Source organism: Grus americana, chromosome 1 (genome assembly GCF_028858705.1).
Source record: "Grus americana isolate bGruAme1 chromosome 1, bGruAme1.mat, whole genome shotgun sequence".
Classification (NCBI taxonomy): domain Eukaryota; kingdom Metazoa; phylum Chordata; class Aves; order Gruiformes; family Gruidae; genus Grus; species Grus americana.
In genome coordinates, this window is record NC_072852.1 from 136,445,429 (window position 1) to 136,467,795 (window position 22,367).

The 22,367-nt window shown below is 37.6% G+C and overlaps 1 protein-coding gene across 8 annotated transcripts in view; it reads right to left on the minus strand.

Moving 5' to 3' along the window:
- OFD1 (OFD1 centriole and centriolar satellite protein) overlaps positions 1 to 22,367 on the minus strand; it is a 36,413-nt gene that overhangs the window by 5,131 nt on the left and 8,915 nt on the right. For 7 of the 8 annotated variants that reach the window (XR_008578203.1, XM_054834600.1, XM_054834597.1 and 4 more), the window contains 10 exons: positions 20,621 to 20,727; positions 19,589 to 19,708; positions 17,083 to 17,156; positions 16,306 to 16,397; positions 15,977 to 16,166; positions 15,188 to 15,318; positions 14,699 to 14,810; positions 12,635 to 13,246; positions 8,157 to 8,289; positions 2,857 to 2,957 (listed from right to left, as the gene is read on the minus strand). Coding sequence is in view for 7 of the 8 variants with exons in the window: in XM_054834600.1 (XP_054690575.1) it covers positions 2,857 to 2,957; positions 8,157 to 8,289; positions 12,635 to 13,246; positions 14,699 to 14,810; positions 15,188 to 15,318; positions 15,977 to 16,166; positions 16,306 to 16,397; positions 17,083 to 17,156; positions 19,589 to 19,708; positions 20,621 to 20,727 (1,672 nt within the window). In the remaining variant the exon portion in view is untranslated. The remainder of the gene's footprint in view (positions 1 to 2,856; positions 2,958 to 8,156; positions 8,290 to 12,634; positions 13,247 to 14,698; positions 14,811 to 15,187; positions 15,319 to 15,976; positions 16,167 to 16,305; positions 16,398 to 17,082; positions 17,157 to 19,588; positions 19,709 to 20,620; positions 20,728 to 22,367) is intronic. The other variant, XM_054834631.1, reaches the window with a different exon arrangement.

Below are 22,367 nucleotides of genomic sequence, written 5' to 3' on the forward strand. Positions count from 1 at the left end.
CCGTTCTCCCAAGCATTTAGTGTAATATAGTAGAGATAACCTTTTGTATCTCCTTAAGTTTGTGGTAAAGGTTTAAAAAAAACATCAATTTCCCATCCTTCAAATATTATCAAGGTTTCATGCATTTTTCTTTTCCACATTGTGATAAAACTGAAATATTTTGCAAGAAGGAAAACAAGACACCCAAACCGATCAGCCTCTCAGAATGGTCTGAATCTATTCAAATTAAAATTCTTTTAAAGGAATTATAGATGAAAGCATCACAGAAAATTTCTGCCAAACTGTCAGTCTAAATTATGAGAATGTTTTCGGTTTCTTACAAAAGCAACAGGAAGTCCTTGCAGCTTCCCTAGGAAAGTAACTTCCATGTATGTTTTACCTAAGACCAAAATAATGCGCCATCACACTCAGAAGAAACTCTATTCTGGTTTTTTGCTCTCTCTTTAACTTTAGGTTTAAACTAAAAGGTTATCAACAACAACATTATTTCCATATGAGGCATCAGTATGTTTCGGGGTATGTAATATCTAAATAGTCAAAACATTCTTTTCACAAATAGGCTCCTATTAAATATTATATCTAACGGTCTGCTAACCACACAAACAGAAAACCCAAACCCAAACCAATATCGTATGAATCATCTTGACATTAACCATACTGCAAAGGAAAAAACCAGAGGTAACACTCTTTGTACACCTTCACGCCTTTATGTCAGGGTGGACAGCAAGAGATGCACTATTTCCTTAAGACGGAGCGCATCAACTAGAAGCTATTACTGCCAATGGAAATTCCAATCTTTTCTTGCTAGAGCTCACTCACAGTAGGATTAAAAGGCTTTCCATCTCCTTTTTTCTGGCTTCTCCTTCACTCCATTGTTTTTTTCTACTCTTATCAACTTCTTCCTTCATTGTATCTTATTCTACATTTCCTTTTTAGATTTTACATTCTTATTCCCCAATTCTTCCTGGGTTACCTTCTCCTTTCTAGCTGTTGTGATTTCCTTCTACATACCCAGACTGTCTTTTGATGCAGTCTGATTTAACTGAAGTACTGTTGATTTAGAAATCATTGGTATATGCAAACTTTTCAATTATTCTTTTCACTACCACACATCACTAAGTGATACCGTGGTAACTTATTTGGGCACAGCATCTACTCAGGCCTAATTGCCAAGAAAATGCCAGTCTATTCTCGTATGTGATAAAAGTGAAATATGTGATGTATTCCTAAAAGTCTCTAATACAAAAGTAAACAAATACATCAAAATCTAATTAAAATATGAGTAGAAACCACTAGTGGCTACAGGCTTGGTTCACATTCAAATAATGCATTTAAAGCTTATAAAAAGAAAACTAAATAAGGTAAATTAAAAAACAAGTGGACTGAGTAAAACTTCGCAGAGAAACGCATAGATGAGTCATCAGTTTCTGCTAGTTATCGCTAAACACTATCAGCGCATTTGCTGTTTAAACAAACAGTATCTTTTTTGTTTGGATTCTTTTAAAATACTGAAAGCCATATTCTCAGGTTCAGGAGAGGGAGCAAAGGCATCACTCCATCTTCCATACGACCTAACCACAACAAAAAGAATAAGCCAGTCTCGGACCCAGGAAAACACTCACACCAGTTCGGAATATTTTCTTTGAAATCAGTGATTCTAACTCTCCTACACAATAATTATAATCTCTTCACCAACTACGTATTTAATTATACCACCCAATGACATATCTCCACCAGTCTCAAGACTTTACAGACCTAACAAAATTTGGAAATGGGAAAGGTGTTTAGCTTACTGTTCACATCTTTCTCATTGACAATTTCACTTACTTTAAGCCCACAGTTTCATGTGCAATAAGGCTGCTCAGGTCCAACATTAAGATGTCACTCAAATGCTAAAAACTAGGATATAAAGCCTGTGCTTCTATTTCTCTCTCCATATACAAATGGCTATAAAGTGCATTAACTTTTATTATCCTCCTCTTTCTACAGTACCTTATTTCTAACACGGACCCTGCAGGCTTGACAAGAAAAGCAAACATTTTAGAGCATGCAATGCAAAACACCACCTAAGGACAAAATTCTTCCTGCAATCAAGAGAGAGCAGAAATGTAAATAAATAAAATGCTGACCTCAGAGGAAAAAAAACAAATCAGGATAAAATTCATGTTTCAGTAACTGAACCATATGTTCCCAAATACTCAGAGATGCTGAATAATGACAGCATAATTGCAAGTGTTCCTCACATATTTACACACGCTTCTAAAGTAACTTCTAATTACTAATACTACTTAAGCCTCAGTTACTGAAGGAAAAATCAACAGGACTATATGTAATGGCTGCAGAAATTTATCTTCAGAATTATAACTTGGTAATACTGCTCTGCTATCAGTCCATGATGAACACTCCCTGGAGTTTTACTTCATGCAGCAAATATAATAGAGCCTCCAGTTCATTCATGTACTAGTACACTTTGCTGTTTAAAAAAAAAAAAAAAAGTCCTACAGAGTTTTAAAGAAAAAAATCCTACGCAATTTTAAAACATTCTGAAACAACTGTCAGACCTACATGTGTTAATGAGAACAAGGTTATGCAAGATTTCTGATCGAAAAGTATGTTCCCAAATTTCAGAACCAACTTGATTTTAGTGTCTACTTATTACTAGATACCCTTCTTCTCTAAAGATGCAAATATGAAGAAAATTAATCCCTCATCATGAGCCAGTTTTTTTTTTCTTATTTCCAATATCAGTCAGATTTTTTTCGCTCCAACTACAGTCTTAAACTATCAAGACAATAGTCTTACAACTGTTAAGCCCTAAGGAGTTAAACAAACTGTCTAAAATGCACTAAAACTTACATTCAAGACAAGAAATGTGCTCTTCAAGGTCCTCATACATTAGTTTCTCTGGTTTGGGGATATCACTCAAATCTTGTTTGTCTGTTCGTTGATTATGAAGTCTGAAAGAAGAAGGAAGAACATAAATAATTTAATAAATATAAATGCTAAACTTTTAGGCAAATAATGACCTCAGATTTAAATACAGAAATTACTTGCTTAGTAACAGACTAAACCAAACGTAAAAATCATGCCATCAAAATTCTTAACTTTCTGACTCAAAAGTTAAGGTATTTAAATACAGTTCTCTCACTTTTACCAAAAGTCACCTCTATCTCTCTGATAGTCATCTCCCCGCAGCCCTTCCCCAAGGTCTATATGACATAAAGGCATTACATTGAAACAAAATACACTCTCAAAAAGCATAAAAATAAGGGGGAAAAAAAAGAAATAAAATGAAGTGTGACAGTCAACTGAAGTTAAAAAAATTTGGCTTTTTAGGCTCTGTGTTACAGTCTAATTCCCATTTTGATGTCATCTTAACAGATGTGTTTGAAATGTATTAGGATTAGGTGTCTGGCAAAACATATATGCAGGGGTGAAAATCTGGGTGCTATGAAAAATGGGGTTAGTGCCCTCATTCTAAATCCCCATTTATCTCATCAGAAAGATAATGTGAAAGAACAATATCTCCCACGTGACCCAGCTACTAAACTCTGACCAGAACCAGAATAGCAAAAGGAGTGCAGGTCACTAATGAAATTCAGCAGCAGCACTTCATAAAGGAGCTTACTTCACACCAGCTGGTGCTCTTCACCCCGGCATAAATACGTTTGTGCTTACAATTTCTAAGGAATTCATGTCTTCTATGGGACAAAAGTGGAGAACAAACAAAACATACCCCCACAATGAGACATATACAATAAAAAATGTAAATCTGGGGACAAAGAAAGAAATCTACGTTGTCAGAAGGATAGTTCAGAAACGTCAGTGGGGAAAAATACTCTGTCGATTAAATACAACAGAATAAATGGAACTTCAAGTTTTTGGAAGTCTGCTTCGTGTTTTTAGTCTTTCCTTCACAGAAATGGTTAAGTGTTGAATAATTCCTAAGGATGCAAGGTTCAAGGACATGCATGCCACTCTCCTCAATACTGTGTCTGGCTAGACAGGCTAAAAAGACACTGCTCCAGGTTCAGCACACAGAAGAGATCTGCCTCGTGAAGACCAGTAAACGCATGTATTTCCAAACAGTTTTCAAAATTCATTCCATCAAACCACATCGGCGACCAAACCCTGGACTGTACCTAATGACAATATTCCATAAAACAGTACTAGTGTGCAAATCAACACCAGATGATTAAATTGCATGAGTTATGTTTAAAATTACCATTAAAGCTTAAACAAAAAACAACCATCTAAACTATTTTATTAATATTCAAAATTACTTTTTTAGCCTAAAACTGGTAACAACCCTTACCATCAGTTTCTTCAGCCCTAAACAAAAAAAGGAATGGTTTAGATAATAATCTGCCTTATATCTCTAGTCTTCCTGTCTGTGTTTGTTGGCTTCCATCATACCACTCATATCTTGAAACACAAATAAACAAGGAGCTCCTATAGTCCCAGAAGCAATTGTTCTTCCCCACTGACAGAGGTCTAATTTGTAATGGCTTACTGGTGTTACAGCATCGTATTTTCTTTACTTTTATTTTTAAAGAAGTTCCCATTGCCTAATAATGAGAGTAAATAACTGGAAAAGCCCACACATGCATTTCTCAAATATTTTATGTAACAGAAAACAGTCCAAAGCCCAAGAAATTAAAAAATACTCAACAAAAGAATGTTTTCCCTTTAAGAAAGTCTTGGGAAAGCAGCAAGTTCAAGAAAATTATTGGGACCTCATACTCTTGCTTTGTCACAAGGAACCCAGGAAAGCAACTACAACCCATAGCTGCCTGCCCAGACCCTGGCCTGTTCTCTGCAACGCAACTTGCTCAAACTGTTCACTCTTCAGGCAGCGTGGACTCTACAACATCCTTCAAAGAAATACAGTCCCTCTGAGTATTAGAGCATTTTCCCCTGTCACCTTAACATGCACAGTTTACATTCAACCTCCACTTTGTAGGGTTTGTCACAGGAATACAGGAAATCTGAGACACGCTGTAGAAAATGTGAATGAGCAGGGAAAGGAGAGACAGCCACTTACAGGAACTAACCTCACAGTCCCTAGAAATCCCAGTAGCTTCTTTTCAAGGCCAAGAACATACAGGTTCTCCCCAAATTCTAACCACAAAAGAGACCCTCTCTACATTAAATGTGCATTGAGGACTTAACAACAAAATAAGAAAGCCCTATGAATGCCTGCTAGAGCTGCCCCACAATAAACTTTCTTCAGCCATCAAATCTGGAATGATGGCTATCAGGTTAAGGCCAATTCAAGTGTCTCTTCTTAAGAAAGAAACATCAAAAATTAAATAGCTGAGCTTTTTCTGAATCCTATTCAGGACTCTCAGTTTTGGAGAGTGGAAGCACCAGTGACCATTAAGAACAGAAGAATTACGTACATGGAAATAGGAGATACAGAGAGGAAAGAGAAGTCATTTTTATGCAGCTTAATTTTGCCAAGTTATTAATTTACTTAAAAGACATCTTAAAAAAAAAAGGAAAAGAGTAAAGTTCTGCTACCATCCCCTTCCCACAGGCAAAGGAGACTGGAGACTCCAATTCTAAAAATAGTTATACAGGCACATGAACAAGCTCTTCAGAGAGAAAAGTTAGCATTACAGCTTGTTAATGAATGAAGGGAGATGTACGACTGCCTTGATTTAAATTCTCAAACAGGCAGCAGAAACTACCGAGCTTCAATCAGCAAAAGAGCAAAAGCTCATCAGTCAGGTCACAGATGTGAAAAATACAGACACAATAAAAGAGACATAACTTTGGTCAAGGAATTAATGGCCTTTTTTTTTTTATTAAGGTGTCATGGTTTAGCGGCAGCCGGCAGCTGAGCACCACATGGCTGCTCACTCAGTCCTCCTCCCCCCGCAGTGGGATGGGGAGGAGAATCAGAAGAAAAAGGTAAAACTCGCAGGTTGGGATAAGGACAGTTTACTGGGACAGCAAAGGAAGAGGAAAATAACAACAGCAATGCTAATAAAACAATATACAAAGTAGGTGATACACAATGCAATATGCTCACCACCCAGAACTCGATGAGTACATCCCTGAGCAAGTGACCCCTCCTCCCTGGCCTGCTCCCTCCCTTATATACTGAGTATGATGTCATATAGTATTGAATATCCATATATTCATATGGACAGAGGTGAAAATGTCAAATCATATTTGCCAAAGGTGTTAGGATTTGGCTAGTTTGGGTCAGCTATCCTGGCTGTGTCCCCTCCCAGCTTCTTCTAAAAATTAACTCTCTTCCAGCCAAAAACCAGGACATAAGGGTTTTTGTGTGCATCAAATATGACCTCAGTAGCTTTTGAACATCAAGTGTATGCAAAAAGCCTGTTCTGATATGGGAAAGATAAAAGATAATCACTACTTTGGACAGGAATTTGTGATGAGCTTGTAGTTTTACCTTTTTCATGAAAAATAATGTCAAGTCATTGAAATATGAAGTTTACTCCCCTAAAGACCCAACTTTGTCTTCTGAAATGAAGTTTGTTCTCAAATTAGTCTACAATGTCAGCAAGAGTTCTCGTTAGCCTTATCAGGATCACATTTATATGGATGGCACAGAAGCCTACTAGAGGAATCAAAACCGTCAAATCCCAAAAAAGCCCATGGCAGCAAACTACTAAAAATACGTTCACATTCAGGTAATTCATACAAGGGTGAAATGTCTGATAGGATTGTTGTAAACAAGACATGCCAAGTAATAGTCAATTGGCCACTGTAGTACCTTCGTGTTCCCATTTGCAACACCGTACAGACATTATTCTTACTCCAAAAAAAGAGTATACAGTCTAAATTTTTAAATTATCAATATGGTCCAAAGTTACAGGACACCAGGAAAAGTCAAGATATATCTCAGACATAAGCATACATTCCTCACATGTTTAAAAAATAAGATTTTTTCATAGATAGTATACATAGGCATGCAAGTCAGTGGTTGTTTAACTCAGATTTACTTTTAGGAACAGATTTTACATTTTTAGGAAACTTTTAGAAAACATGTTTTCTGAAATTAGTGCTTGTAATATTTGTTAATTAACAATGAATCTTTCATTCAGCTGTCTGAAATACAATGAACTGGAAGGTCTACACTGATACAACAGATTTCAAGCGCTGCAGAACTTGCAGCTCTCTTGAAATATGAGGATCCACACCACACCTTGCTTTCAAAAGTTTGTCAGGACACTGACACATGAAAAGTAGAAAAGCAAAGAAGGGCAAAAGCAAAAGTTTATTGCTTAATCTAGAGCTACATCTGAAAACCAACAAAATAAATCAGCCTCACCTGAGCCCAGGAACTTCTAAACTTTGTATGACTTGTATCTGTCAGGTGTGCCTTAGTGGTGACAGCACACAGCAAACGAACTACCTCCTATCTTTGAAGCCACGCACGGTAACAAAGCAATACTTACATTGGTTGAAGTAGCACAAACAAAGTGCTGAGAAGCACAGTTCTAACCATTAACTAATATCCTGAAACAGCAGAATTTGAGCTAAGTTTCAGTGATGGATATTTATCAACTTGCTGTATCTGCATTAAACCAACATGTGCTTAGGATGCCTCACATTCTCAGTCTCCAGGCTTTTCAGCACTTTGCCTAGCACTTTTCCATGGATTTTTTTAGGCTCTGGAGCTAGTGCTGCCATTATCATTTCTCCCTAACAGAGGGAATCTTTGGAATAACCTTTAATCCTTGCTCAGATACAACAGTGAAACGACTTTACAGGACATTTTGTAAATCATGAAGTTTTACTTTGTCATAGGGCAGTACTATTTTTTTTTTTGAAAAAACATTGCACTCATCTGAAGTTTCCAATGCACTTGAGGTTTAAATATTTCATTGCACATAACTTTGCACTGTAAGGAAGCACAAATTTAACAGAGGTGAAAATGTTAAACCATATTTGCCAAAGGTAATTGGATTTGGGAGAAGGGGAGTGTTTGGGTTTTTTTGTAACTAAGTTCCTCTCGAGGCACGATACTCAAGAATGGAAATCCTATCCATCTTTAGAAAAATTCTCACTTATAAAATTAATGGCTTGCTTGAATTCTAAAAGCAACTATCACCATGAACAGTTAGATAAATGTTTCTTTAAAAAGCAGGTTAAAAATGTTGCTTTGTAAACAACGTTACCTGATTTTCTGGCCCCGACTGGATGGCGAGGAAGGAACAGACTCAGAAGATGAAAGTGTATGTGGCTTTGAAATAGGAGAAAGCACCTGGTCAACACTCTGCTGTGAAGAGGCAAGGTATGAGCCACTGATGTCTGCAGAATAAAAATCCCACAATTTCTATTATTCAGTTATTTGTCCTACCACTTCTCAGACAAAGCTGTTTTTTACAACACATGCATAATTGGACTGTGCAGGCACCACCACTATAGGGCAACTAACATCCATGCCCTAACATGAACTTTCTCATACTGGTTATTTATTTATTTATTTTTTACCTCTCCTGTATGGGAATTCTCCTCTACAAGGCTTCAGCATCATAAACTTACTCCTCAGGAAGCCTATGACTATCATCACCTCGTAACATGTCTATGTTCCCTACAAACTGCAGCCCCTCTGCCAAACACCAAATAATTTCTCCCATGCTGGGCATTAGAGGAAGCAGTTATGGACCCAGATTTCAAGCTAGGGATGTGCTTACTAGCCAGCAAAAGATAATGCTTGAGGTCTCCCAAAAGCCATTCTTCGTTAGGAAATTTAACTTGGAGGTTTCAGTTTGTACAGATTTGTGAAAATGAGTGATGAAACAAAGAAGAAAATCTTTGAAGATTTTATCCTCTTACCAACAGCTGTAAAGTTATCAGGGAAAGAAACAGACAGTATGACTAGAGAAGTTTGGGGTTTCTTAAGAAACCCAGGTAAAAAACCTCAAAACCCCTGCATTAAATAGACTTTTAATCAAACTTGCAAAGTCCAGCACTTTGGTTAAATTTTGCTTTGCAATCTTAATTTTCCTTTCCTGTGCAGCTGCACAGGTCTTTCATTACTGGACTATGAATTATTATTTTTTCCACAAGATATGGCATTTACTCAGTAAGCAGGTACTGTTGTTTTTCTTCTCTTTATTGACCAAATAACTTTTACTGTAGTCAGTTCTAATTTGGCTCAAGAGATAGACGAAAACCCATTATTAACACTCCCATACCTGAAGTTATTTCAGGTGGTCGTAGAGAAGTGCACCCCTTTCATGGTGCGCGTCACACTGCACAAGTCAGGATGCTTCAGACTAGGGGCTGCCCGTGGATTTTCATCTCCAGGCAGTCCCTATGCCCATGCAACACAGACGAACACCCTCTAAGGAAGCTGAGCACTAACAGAAAGGGACTCAGCAGTTATGTCATACTTGTGTATCAGCAGTACCAGTTCGTGGTGGGAACCCTCAGCCTGCCCACATCCATTTTTTTAGAAAATAAATTTTCACATGCAGAACAAGTGGGCGAGAACAGCACGTAGTAGTTACTGCATGTACCTCCTCAGCATAACACATACTGCATATCAGGACACAGGTGACACGCCAGCCATCTCATACAGTAATTTACTGCAACCTACTACTATTTAAAAATTATCTAGGATTGAACTTACTGATTTTCTACTAAAAGACAAATAGCTGAGATCTTTGGCTCACAGCACGCTGTCTGCAAGATTAACCAACCTTGCTCTTTCTCATCAGAAGGTATGAAGTTTGGTCAAGTAATGATCAAGGTGAAAAGTACTGATCAAGTAATAGAGAGCATGGGTCAGGTGGCAATCCGAATTTTTTTCTCAGTAACTATTTCTTGATCCGGGTTACTGCCCAGAGATTGGAGACAGTAAGCAGGGGATGACAGAAAAGGATCCTGTCCTACTTTCAGTTGCTCTTACAGAAACGGGCATACTCCTTCCCAGTAGAAAGTCAAAGCCTGAAAGATGTCCAACATGCATGGGCTCGAGAAGGAAAACAGTCAGATACAAGAGCTAATTTAAAGGAAGAGAAAAAACTGCATACCCTTCCACTGGCAGAGGATTATGCAGTAAAACAGCTGCTAGATCTGCCAGCTGCAAGTATTTACAGGAGGACACACTTCTTCCTTTCATCCTTTGAAGATAGGTGCTGACAACTGAGCTACAGTTGTCACTGAAGTATACCTCACTTAAAGGAAAAAAAAAACCTCTCAGACTCATGTGCATGATATCTTTTACCTCTTAAAATTTATTCTGAGCTGTTCAGACTAGCATCTTCAACAGCTCTGAAAAGCTCCATGGAAGCTTCCAGAATGACTTACGGTTTTCTAGTAAAAACACATCTGGTGCTTCAGCCATCTCTAGCACAAAGGATAACATATATACCAGTATAGAAACACTCCTTCTCAGAAGACTCTTGAAACAGAGATGACATGTAAGTGGGGAAGCAATCTAACTGGAAGCAGATAAATCACTCCACAGCACATGAGCACCAAAGCTACCGTGCTTACTGTGGCAAGTATCGCATCACTTCACTTTGAGAACATATCATCTAGCACCAACCCGGTTTCCTACACTACATACTGCTCAATTTCTCTAACACCTAAGTCAGGTAATGCCCTCCTTTGTTATTCAACTCTTATCCCTCTCTAGAGCAAGTCAGTCTCCTGCATTAAGCAAAGAACAGATCCAATGGAAAAAAAAAATAGATCAGCCATCATGTAAGGAGCCTCTGACAAGGTACAAAGACAGAGTCTCTTGGGGGACAGTCCTGAAGGGCAAAGGAGTACGGGAAGGCTGGACACTCTTCAAGAAGGAAATCTTAAAGGCGCAGGAGCAGGCCATCCTCATGTGTCAAATGACAAGCGGGCAGGTAAGAACAACTCAGGAAAAAAAAGGAGAGTTATCATCTTTGGAAGAAGGGGCAGGCCACTCAGGAGGACTACAAGGATGTCGTGAGGTTATGCAGGGAGAAAACTAGAAAGGCCAAAGCCCAACTAGAACTTAATTTGGCTACTGCCGTAAAAGACAATAAAAAATATTTCTATAAATACATTAGCAACAAAAGGAGGGCTAAGGAGAATCTCCATCCTTTATTGGATGTGGGGGGAAACGTAGTGACAAAGGATGAGGGAAAGGTTGAGGTACTTAATGCCTCCTTTGCCTCAGTTTTTAGCAGTAAAACCAGTTGTCCTCTGGGTGCCCAGTCCCCTGAGCTGGAAGACAGAGACGAGGAGCAGAATGAAGCCCCCCTAATCCAAGGGGAAATGGTTAGCAACCTGCTACACCACTTAAACACACACAAGTCTATGGGGCCAGATGGGATCCACCCAAGGGTACTGAGGGAGCTGGCAGAAGTGCTCACCAAGCCGCTTTCCATCATTTACCACCAGTCCTGGCTAACTGGGAAGTCCCAGTTGAGTGGAGGTTAGCAAACGTCACACCCATCCACAAGAAGGGCCAGAAGGAGGATCCAGGGAACTTACAGGCCTGTCGGTCTGACCTCAGTGCCAGGGAAGATCATGGAGCAGATGCCAGAAGTAAGATACAAGTAACACCCACCTTGACCTTTCCCCAGTCAATACTTTTTTTTGGGTCCTCCTGACAAGGAAGTTTTATTCCTGCATCCATACTTGTTGCCACAGAAGCAATAAATTCCACAACTTACTCATGGTATGGAAAAGTACTTCCATCTCTTTCCTTTCAATTTCACAGGATGCTACAGTCTGTGAAACAACGATTAATCGATCCCTTTTCACGTCACTCATTGCTTTGCAGATTGCCACAGCCCACCTCAGCCAACTCTTTTCCAAACGAAGCTGCCCTTCTTGTATTTAACTTTTTTTCACAAAGAAGCTGATCATTATCTTTTTTTATTTTTGCTACTCTTTTTTTCATCCTATTAAATCCACTTTGAGCTAGGGTGACAAAAATTACATGACTCAAGAAGCAAATGTACTGCAGATTTGAAACAACGTAGTGCTTTTTTAATTTTCTTTTCTATTTTATTTGCTTTTCTGAGTACTGCCCCTTTAAAAAAAACAACTAAGTAATTATTAGACACTGTGAAATTAATGGCAAATTACAATTTTCCAATCACAACCAAACACTAATCCCCTCCCTCTAACCACTGTTCAGGAATATTTGATAAATACATCACAGCAAAAAGAACAAACAAAAGCAAATCTGGACCTTTCAGATTGGAAAACTCAACTGGAGAGAAGCCAGACGAAGCAGTCTTCTGCTGCACACATTAACTACAATAGCTAACTGAAAGGACAGGAATACAGAGGGAGGGTTATTGAAACAGGAAATTACAATTAACATTGCAAAGCAGTTATACTTAATAGCAACTTTTGAATGAAACTTTGCATATCATACGGTTAGACCTATAGTGAATTATATGATGTAGGCTTCTCTTTAAATTCACCTGAACTAAGCGCAGGCTGTTTAGCCTCCCTCAATGTACTTCTCCAGTACTTGTTTCCATGAAGAAGCAATACTCCAAGCAGTTACCATATTTTGTCTCAGACTTCTCATGCCTCACAGCAAATAACAAATTAGTGAAAGACTATCACTGCTAAATCTTTCTCTTCCCATAGCGCAAAAGGAACAATAAGGAAAACCCAGTAACACACCACATTAACAATCGTGACTTACCATCTGAAATTTTCTTGTTACTGAGATCTCTTTCCAATTTGGAAACAGGAGTAGAAGAAAGGCGTCTTGAAGAAGACGTTCCTCTGTGTGGTGGCGTTAAGGGATTTTTAAAGATATCAACCTGCCCAGCTCTTTTGATGTATTTTTCACCTCTTGGACTGCTCAGGGGAGAATGCTGGGAGCTGGGATTATCCTCTAGAAGTTCATGCTGGGTAGTCAAAGGGGGTCTATTAACAGCACATGGTAGAAGTAAAGGGGACTGCATCTTTCTCGGTGTTCTGCTTGCAGCCATACCCTGCATGACTCTGTGCTGGTAGTTCCTATAGGCTTCTTCCAAATACTCTGCCTCTTTTTCTAGTTCTTTTATTCTAGCCCGCGTCTGCGCCATACACTCCAAGTCAGAATCTGGAGAAGCACTGCGTGGCTGTAACTGTTGACGATAGCCAATTCTTTGCACAGCATTTACCTTCATCACATCGCTCATAACCTGATTCTTCAGGAACGTGCTATCCACATAAATATCATGAGGTACAATTCTCTCACCAGTGAAGTCAAGGACAGAGCGATCGACAAGCGAAGGCTTTGGATTCCGATACACTTCATTTTCCAGAGCTAAATGATAGCAAGAGAAAGTGAGCGACAGTAAAGAGTGAGAGAGGGAGACCCATAACGAAACAGAAACAGTAAAACATGGCATTTAAATTCCAATTTGATCAAATTTATTTCAACATGGAATCAGCTTAAATCTTGAGAGTTTAATGGGTTGATTTAAATATATTTTTAATGTAGCTGCATAGCTGCAAATTATCACTGATATTATTTTTTTAATATATAATCCCTCCATGTAAATCTACCTGAAGTATACACTCTACAATGTTATTTCTTAAATTACATTTAAATAAATAAATAAAAACATCACCACTTTGGACACATTATATCCAATCATGCTGTTAAAGGGTGAGGGACACAGGGCAGGCCACAAGGCTTAACAGTTTCCTTCTATTTGGAGAAAAACAACATAGCACACAGATAATGTTGCTGGTTTTTTTTTTAAAAAAAAAGTAGTTCTCCAAAACTATCAGTTAAATTGAATGTTTCGGGGCTGTCTGCTTCCTGGCTTGCACTTGTATGCTTCAGTAAGCCCAAAAGACCAATCTATAGGGCTGTGTCTTTCTCAATGAAATGGCAACCTTGCTTTTATTCCACATAAATGGTTCTTCAATGACATCCTTAACTCTGATGCAAAATAAAAAAGTCTATGCAGTATTTTCAGTCATTTAATTAAAATATCTATTTGCTATTTTGACACCAACAAATTTCCAATTCCAAATGGTACCGATACTTGTACCATATATGAAAATGTACATATTGGTCTAGTGAAGAATATAAAGTATTGCATATATTGAACCATGGTGCAACACATGCTGTATGTAATGTATAGTCATTGCAGAACTCAGTTCTGTATTTTTAGATTAAATACACATCCCAAAATTTATATTTGTCATACCTGACATTAACAATTTGTCAGATAGGCATCTTTAGAACTACATTTCTTCAGCAGACTGAATTGTTTTACACAAGTGTCTCTCTCTTTCTAAAGTCCCTATGAGGTGCGTAAGTTATTACCCTTGACAACAACTGTTAAAAGTTAAGGTTTAAATCTGTGAAGTATGCAATACAACTTCAAATCAATTATTCTTATTATGAACATTCAAGAACCAAAATTCCTTAAAACACCACTTGCCTCCTGGAAAACGGTGATTATGTTATCACCAAACGTTAATGTCTTCATGCTGAGGAAAAACAGACAATAAAAACATGCAAGTATTCAGGGAGGAATGTATTCCTTCCCTCCTATGCGTTTGCTTTCTGAAAAGAAGGGAAGTTGTAATCAGTCTGCTTTTTAAATTGGGCTTTTAAATAGATTTTGATTTTAAATTTGAAATCTACTCACTGGTGGTATATTAGTTCTATGCAACTGCAGCTTTTTTAAGCTTCTGGAAATTCTTACACTGGTTAGGTAAGTGAACTTCATAAAGGCCTGCTCTGGTGTAAGATACAGACCTGCCTGTGTTTGGTTCACCTGCAGTTTCAGTTCTTCAACCTGCACATTTAACTTCCTGACAGTAGCTTCAGAGTCCAACAGTTGGGTCTTTAACTGAGCACAACGCTCAACCTATACGAGACCAAGAGAAAATAAAAAAACAACATAATTCAAACAAAAAGAATAATCTCAACTGGCTGAATAGTTGTTTCTAAACTTTTTTCAGGTCCAGTCAAACCATATACATGTAGTATCCTACTGAATGTCAGTGCTGACAACTTAATGACTAGGAAAGATTTACTTTGGTTATGTTGGGTTGAGGTTTTTGTTTTGGTTGTTTTTTGGTGCTGTTTTGTTTTGTTTTCTTTAGAGTTGTTTACATAAAAATAAGCAGAGTACAAACAATCCCCATAACTACACACTAAACAGCCTGCACAGATACATAGATAAACGTGAACAACATGACAGGAAGAAGAAAGGATTCAAATTATTTATAAAGAATAATTTACCTCACTTTGTAGCTGTTTTTCCAGAATCTGCCTATGACTTTCAAATTCATCCAGCGCCAGCTTCCTAGAATGTTCCACTCTCCTCAGCTCCACTTGGCAGGCCAGGTGCTCTGCCGAGGGCTGGGACAGCTCTACCCAGAAAGAGAAATACCAGACACTCAGCCATAGAAGAACGAGTGTGCACTTTTCTACATGATACACCTTCAAAACGTAAAGCTGATTTGTCTTTAGGAACATAACAAGGCTTTGTTTGAATAAAGTACTTAGGGATTTTTTTTCTTTCTTTTACAAAGGACCAACATTTTTGTTGTCGTAGTCATTTAAGAACTAGACCCAGACTGTCCTGGTCTAAAAGAAAAATACATATCCCTACCTTATGTAACTGGGTGGACATCTCTACTCTCCCATTATCTCAAATGCACATTAAAAATACTTGGCATTTTATAACTATAGGCAAGCACTTAAAAATAACAATGCAATTTTCTTGTACCATTATTAACCATACGGATGCTACAGTTAGAAATATGGCACTGCTTTTTTCAAAGGGTGAAAGGGATATTCATATTATTATAGCTACCGCTTAATTCAGGATTTCTGCTATACAGACATATTAAAGAAAATAAACTTATAATGTCAAGGACTGCTTCATTTTACACAAACATTAGTTAGGGTTTAATGCAAACTACTAGTAAACATAATACAAATAATGTGTTTTAATGAAAATTTATTTCTAAACAAATACTTGTAGGGAAACATAAGCAAGAAAATTACTAAATCATTCACACTGACTGTCTCGAAGATGCTGGTTCTCACTGCGAGTCTCATCCAACTGTTGCCTAAGTAGTTTATTCTGCACTTGGAGCTCCAATTTCTCCTCCTTTAGCAAAGGATAGTCCGATACCTCTTTCAGTTTTTCTGTCAACAACTGATTCTGTTTATTTACCAACAGAACCTGGGCCTTCACTGACTCCAAATCCAGCTGCGGATAAAGAACAGTTTAGAAGCTTATGAACTGCTGTACTACTTAATTATTTTTATTTCACATTTTCTTTTTTTTTAAATGTACCTCAAATGCATTAATTAGAATACAGCTTCTTTAAATTCATGTTTACAATTACCTCAAGCTCTTTCGTGCGTGATATAGCTTGCTTGAGTTCCTCCTTTTTTGAATTAACAGCAATGGCTTCTTCATGCAAAAGCATAGCCTTCTCTGCAGGGAGGATTAAAAATGCTGCATTAAAATTAGCAGAGTATTACAGTAAAAAACTGTATCAGCAAAAAACAGTTTAAGCTGCTAAGCACAACTTTCAATTTAATTCAAGACATAAAAATGACTGTCATACACGCTCCTTCAAAATCAGGTAAATCACACTGTGTCTATTTATATATATGCATACATACGCTCCTTTACAATTAAGTAAATCAAATTCATATGCACATGATATACCATCTCTTTCACGTGTCCCTAACTTAAAATTCTAAATAAGTTATGTGCCCCAGCTCTCTTCTCAAGCTCCAGTTAAACATCCTGTGCACAATAAATGTAGAAACTGGCAATCATTCAAGGGTACGGTACCAGACTGTCCCAGAGTTCAATTAGAGAATGAACGAGCTAGTAGGACTTCAGAAGGAGATGGGAAACTGAAAAAGCAGGATGCTTTGCAGCCTTTGTGCAAAGCAGCAGCTCATGGTTCCCACTGCATTCTGAACAGCAACGAGTTACTGACCTGTCACTGGATCCTGCTACCTGTTTTCAAAATCTATTCTGATGGCTTTTCTGTCACTTATACCACTGTTACTGAACACCATGACTGTTTAGTAACAACATTTTGATACCTGTTAGTAAAAGCTCTAGAGATAAACAGCTACTTCATTAATCTCAAAGAGATGGTTACCTTTATTTTTTTTCTCATCTTCAGTAACTTTATTAGTTCTGGCTATGTATTCTTCTTTTAATTCAAGCTGATATCTAGAAGTAAAAAGAATTATGCACTCCCAAAGTATGCGTGTGCGCACATAAGCATACATTTGCATAAATTCCAGACTAAACTACAATCACACAATTATTTATTGACAAAATTAGTTATTGCAGAGCCACTGAAACAGTTGGAAAGTGCCCTGCCAATCACCTCATTCAACCACCTGCTCAAAAAGCAAGACCACCACCAAGTCTAGAGCAGGTCAGCTGTGGCTCTTCCTAGCCAAGTCCTGAAAACCTGAAAGGATGTATATTCCACCACCTCCCTGGATGGCCTGTGCCAACGCTGCACTACTCTCCCAGTAAATTTTTTCTTCCCCATGTCCAAGCTGAATCTCCCAAACCATAATTTACAACCCGCCATATGAACTCAGAGGTCGCATCCAACATAATTATCCTGACAGACCTTTACTAGGCCCTCTCCAGTTTCCTCATGACTTTCTTGAACTGGAGAGCCCAAACCTGGGCATGGTATTCCTAGCACAGCCTTCACCAATACCCAAAGGGGATAATAACTTCCCTCAGCCTGTTGGACACGCTGCTACTAATGTCACCCATCATGCTGTTTGCCTTATTTGCCAGAGCACGCTGCTGGCTCATAGTCAACCTGGCAGCTCCTCAGTCAGTTCCTTTTCCTCATTTATACCTCTTCATAGGGATATTCTGCCCCGAGTGCAGAGGTTTGCAGTTCTCCTTGTTAAAATTCCTAAGATTTATGTTGGCACAATCCCCAACCTTATCAAAGTCTGTCTGAGCTGAAACTCTGCCACTTGTTGTGGAAGCCATTCCCCTTAATTAAGCCTCATGTTTAAAGTTGTTGAGGATGCCCTGTGTCAACGTCCAGATCACGGATAAAGGTATTGGACAATATGGGTCCCAGTACTGGCCCCAAGGGTTCTCTGCTCGTCATCAGCCACCAGCTAGACACTGAGCGCTGCCCAGGTACATCACTATTCACAGCCCAGCAGTCATCCAACTTCACTGTTCAATTTTACTGGAATTTACAGGAACTAAGAAAGCTCAGTATTTTGCACGACTGGGACAGAGATTATGAATGTTTTCTGATATTGCCATATCCATCCTCCTGCATTTTTGCAAATGGTCCAGACCACTCAGATCCTTCTCCCAATTATGGCATTTAATGTTCACCATAGAAATAAAAAAAAGCATTTTCTAGCAAGCATCATTATTTCCAGACAATAAATAGTAGCTCTTTGATGCTTTTCATCAAGGGTTTGGGACAAAAGGACATGGATTTTATCTTTCTGAGTATTTGCAGTGTGTCTAAAATACTTTGTATGTTGATAAAATAAGCTCAACAGCAGTTCATCCTTGAAATAATTTGCTTCTCTTCATGAACCAAAAGCACTTTACAAGCATTATTACAAGCATAACTACCTGTTATGGACTAGGTAAAATAAGATACCAAGCAGGTCAATTAGTTGCATTTCATTGTTCTCTGACAAAACCCTCAAATCTACTTAGTTTCAGCTGCAGCACCATTCCTATCAAAACCTATTCTTTACATCTTTCCTCTGTAATTTAAATAAAGACGCACTAACACAGATAATACTTACTGTTCACTGGCTTGCAATAAAAAGTACTGATACATCAGTCATTTGATTTAACTGCCTAACTGGAAGACTGGTTCATGCCATCAAATACACATGAGTAATAACATGCCAAGAGCACCTGCCTGCACTGAAGCATCAAGTAACCCTTCGAGTGACCAAGGCGCTCCAAGAAAGTACAATAGCAAAGTTAGGATATACTCACTGCAACACCCCAAAAGCAGTCGCAGATGATGTCTTATGCTTTCAAAGAGCATTTCTAAGCAAATGCTTTGAAACCATGTTCAAGCAGATGGTAGTCAATAAAAGAGGGTGATCTGTATCAGAGAATGCCTCTCCAAAACTTGGGACGGGTTAAGGTAAGAGCCAGTCTATCTGTACAATGGGCTAGTGTGCCCCTCACTCTTTTCCCAAGAAACCTATAACATCTCTTTAATGCTAATTTCCCCTCCATGCCTTTTCTCCGTTCATTAAATGGTCAGTTCTTTTAATTGTGGCCAAAGAAAGTTACTAATATTGCTTCAAATTCTCTTGTCTACACATACAACTAATTTTGCATCTCTTCCCCAGATAACAACATAGAATTTAAATTACAACAATAATATAACCTATAATCAAAAGTGAATTATTTTCCATAGCAAGCTTTTTCTGAACCTGACAGAACATTTTGTCTTACTAGCAAAGAGTTAAGCAATAACGTGAAGAATTCAAGCTGACTAAAATAAAAACATGAGTGCACATTTTCAAAGTCCCTGCTTTGTTACACTTTTCAGAAGAAATCCCATACAATTTATTACTCTGTTTTCATAGGAAGTAGCATGCATCCTATTAGAGACAAAAGAAAAAATTTACTTTAAGAGTTCCGTCTTAAGTTTTTGGTCATATGTCTCCTCTATGTTCTTCACAGCAACTTCTCGACGTCGAAGTGCATCATCAATAGCTTTATTTTTCTCTTCCTGAAGTTTCTGAGTGCTGAAATATCCATAAATATACAGAGTTATAAATATACCAGTCATAAAGTCAAAACTTCAGTTTTGGGGCTTTTTTAAAAATAACATTTAGAGGTATCAAAGGGTAATGTGTTTGCTTGGAATGCTGTAGCAATTTAAAATTATCATCAGAATCTGTCACTGTAATTCATTCAGAACAAGGAGATGTGACACACATTAAATTGCCCTATTTAAAATCCAGTATCAATCAATTATGCAGCTATCCTGGGTTAACCCTAGCTCAGTTTCCCACACCAGAAAGGCTTCAGAGGAAATAGTGCTGACCATGCCATTCTATCAGCACCCTCTGCTGGGTTGTTAAAAAACCCTGAGCTTTTGCTAGCGGGATACTCATTTTGCTAAAAAAACCCACAGATGACAAAGTAATTACATTAAGTAGTATTGAAACAAGGCCAAAAATGGTTTGGTTATTTTTTTATTTAACCAAAGAAAATTGATCTTACTAAGTAAAAAAAAAAGACAAAAAAACCAAACCAGGATTAAAGTAGTAAAATATTATATACATGCCTCATCAGCGCTAGGGTTACATACTGTGTTGTTTGGGGTTTGTTTTTTAGGTTTGGGGTTTTTTTGGTTTGTTTTTTTTTTTTAATTTAAGCACTTCAAAGCAAATATCTGTTTCCTTGCCTCCAAAGTGATGCTGCACTTTTTGGGTTGGATGAGGTGGAATAATAAAAAAAACCCAAAAATGTCTTTTTGTATGGGATATCCTTGCTAATAGAGACAGTACACAATACTGCTTAAAATGCAAAACACAACTTCTGGTATATACAATCTATTTCAACATCATACAGGCAGCAACAACTTGAAGCACACTTTCCAGAGAAAGGACAACAGCATCATTTAGCATTGTATATGCCCTTCAGCAACTTACACTTCAAATGCCTCAATTCTTTGCTTCAGTTCCACCTCTCTGGTCCTTATGACTTCAATATCTTTCAGTAGACTTTGTCTCTGAGCGTATACTTCCTTGGCTTCTATCTGAATCACAAAATATTATCTCTAGTTTTACTTCACACTTTATACAGGTGTTTACTGTTTAACACGTTCAAACTTTCAAGAATCTTCCTCAAGAATTGGTCTTTATCAAATAAGTATTATTTATATAGTCATAATTTGAAATAACATCCAGAATTCAGAATTGATTGTAATTATTTTTTTTTATTCTCTTTCTCCTTTTACTCCGAGTAAAAAATGTTTTAGATGGAGTCACTACTGGCTACCTTTAAACACTTTTAAGAAATAGTACTGATTAAAACTTTTGTAAAAGGAAAAACTGGTTTTAAATTTAGAGAATAAATATGTTCAAACACTTGACTTTATTTAAATAAACAATACTTTTGTATGCTCTTCATAAAAACAAGATTGAAAAAAAAAATGCCAAAACCCCCCTGATAAACCATGATTTAAAACTGAAACTGAGTAAAACAGAAGTCTTTCACTTTTTGCAGTTTAACTTAGAGAAATCAAGCAAACTGTAAAAGGGATTCTCCAAGCAATGAACATGCTAATAGCAAAAGTCATATATTTTCTTAATAATAAAAAATAGTTTTTCTTATCCTTAAGCACACAAGGCATTATTTCTCTCCAAAGAAATAAGTGCCTAAGAATAAGAAAACTATGATTTTGTCGTATGTGTGCTCATATCAAGTTTGTAAGCCATGTGCATTTGACAGTGCTGAAATACTTAGCTGCTGCTCCTGGTGCAAAAACCAGAGCAGTTTGTCAAGCTGTATTTCCTGGGCATAAAGTTATTTTAGTAAAGAGTTAAATGACCTTCTACCTTTAATGTAAATGTACTTCAACTCAGTACAGCTCCTGATCTCTGTTAAAAGAGTCCCCGGGTAAATAAAGCATATACTTTTCAGGGAAGTGCAGAAGCTGACAAGAGCAACCAAATATTCATACACAATACCTGATAGATATGCTGACCTAGTTATCTTTTTTTTTTTTTTTTTCCCGAATTACTGAATTAATTTCATACCCACACAAGAAGATTGATAGCATAAAAGAGATGATTTTCTTGTAAGCTTCTAAGGACATAACCATAAAAGAAATTCATAGCGTAGTGATAAAATGTTTAATTTTCAGATTGGAATTTTCAGAGACCAGTATAATATATATAGAGACCTGTATGATTGCTTTGTTAACCAATATCACATGCCCGGCAGGGGGTGTGGTGGAACAAACCAAACCAAAAAACCCACACCAAAACAGAGAAAAAAATGTGATTAGCATTTGTGGACGACTACTATTTGGGTAGGAAGGTCTACTGCAGACAGAAGGCGGTTGGCTAGGCAAACAGGCAACAGAACAGCAAGCAAACTCTTCTTCCAAAAACTGAGAAGTAATAGAGATTGGGAGAAGCAATTTAGAACTATATACATATTATTGTGTGCTGCAGTAACAGCAAACTGTTAACTCTGGCAAAACACAGAGTTAACAGCCCAAAGGAGTAACTCATCAACAAAAAAAGTGTTCAAAGAAAAGAAACGAGATGCTAGCTTACAGTGAAGACAGTGACTACTAATAATATTCAACATATAATGACATACAGAAATGGCACATCCATACCATACAGACTATATATTCCATTTAGTTTTGAGTCCTCCGTAGCAACT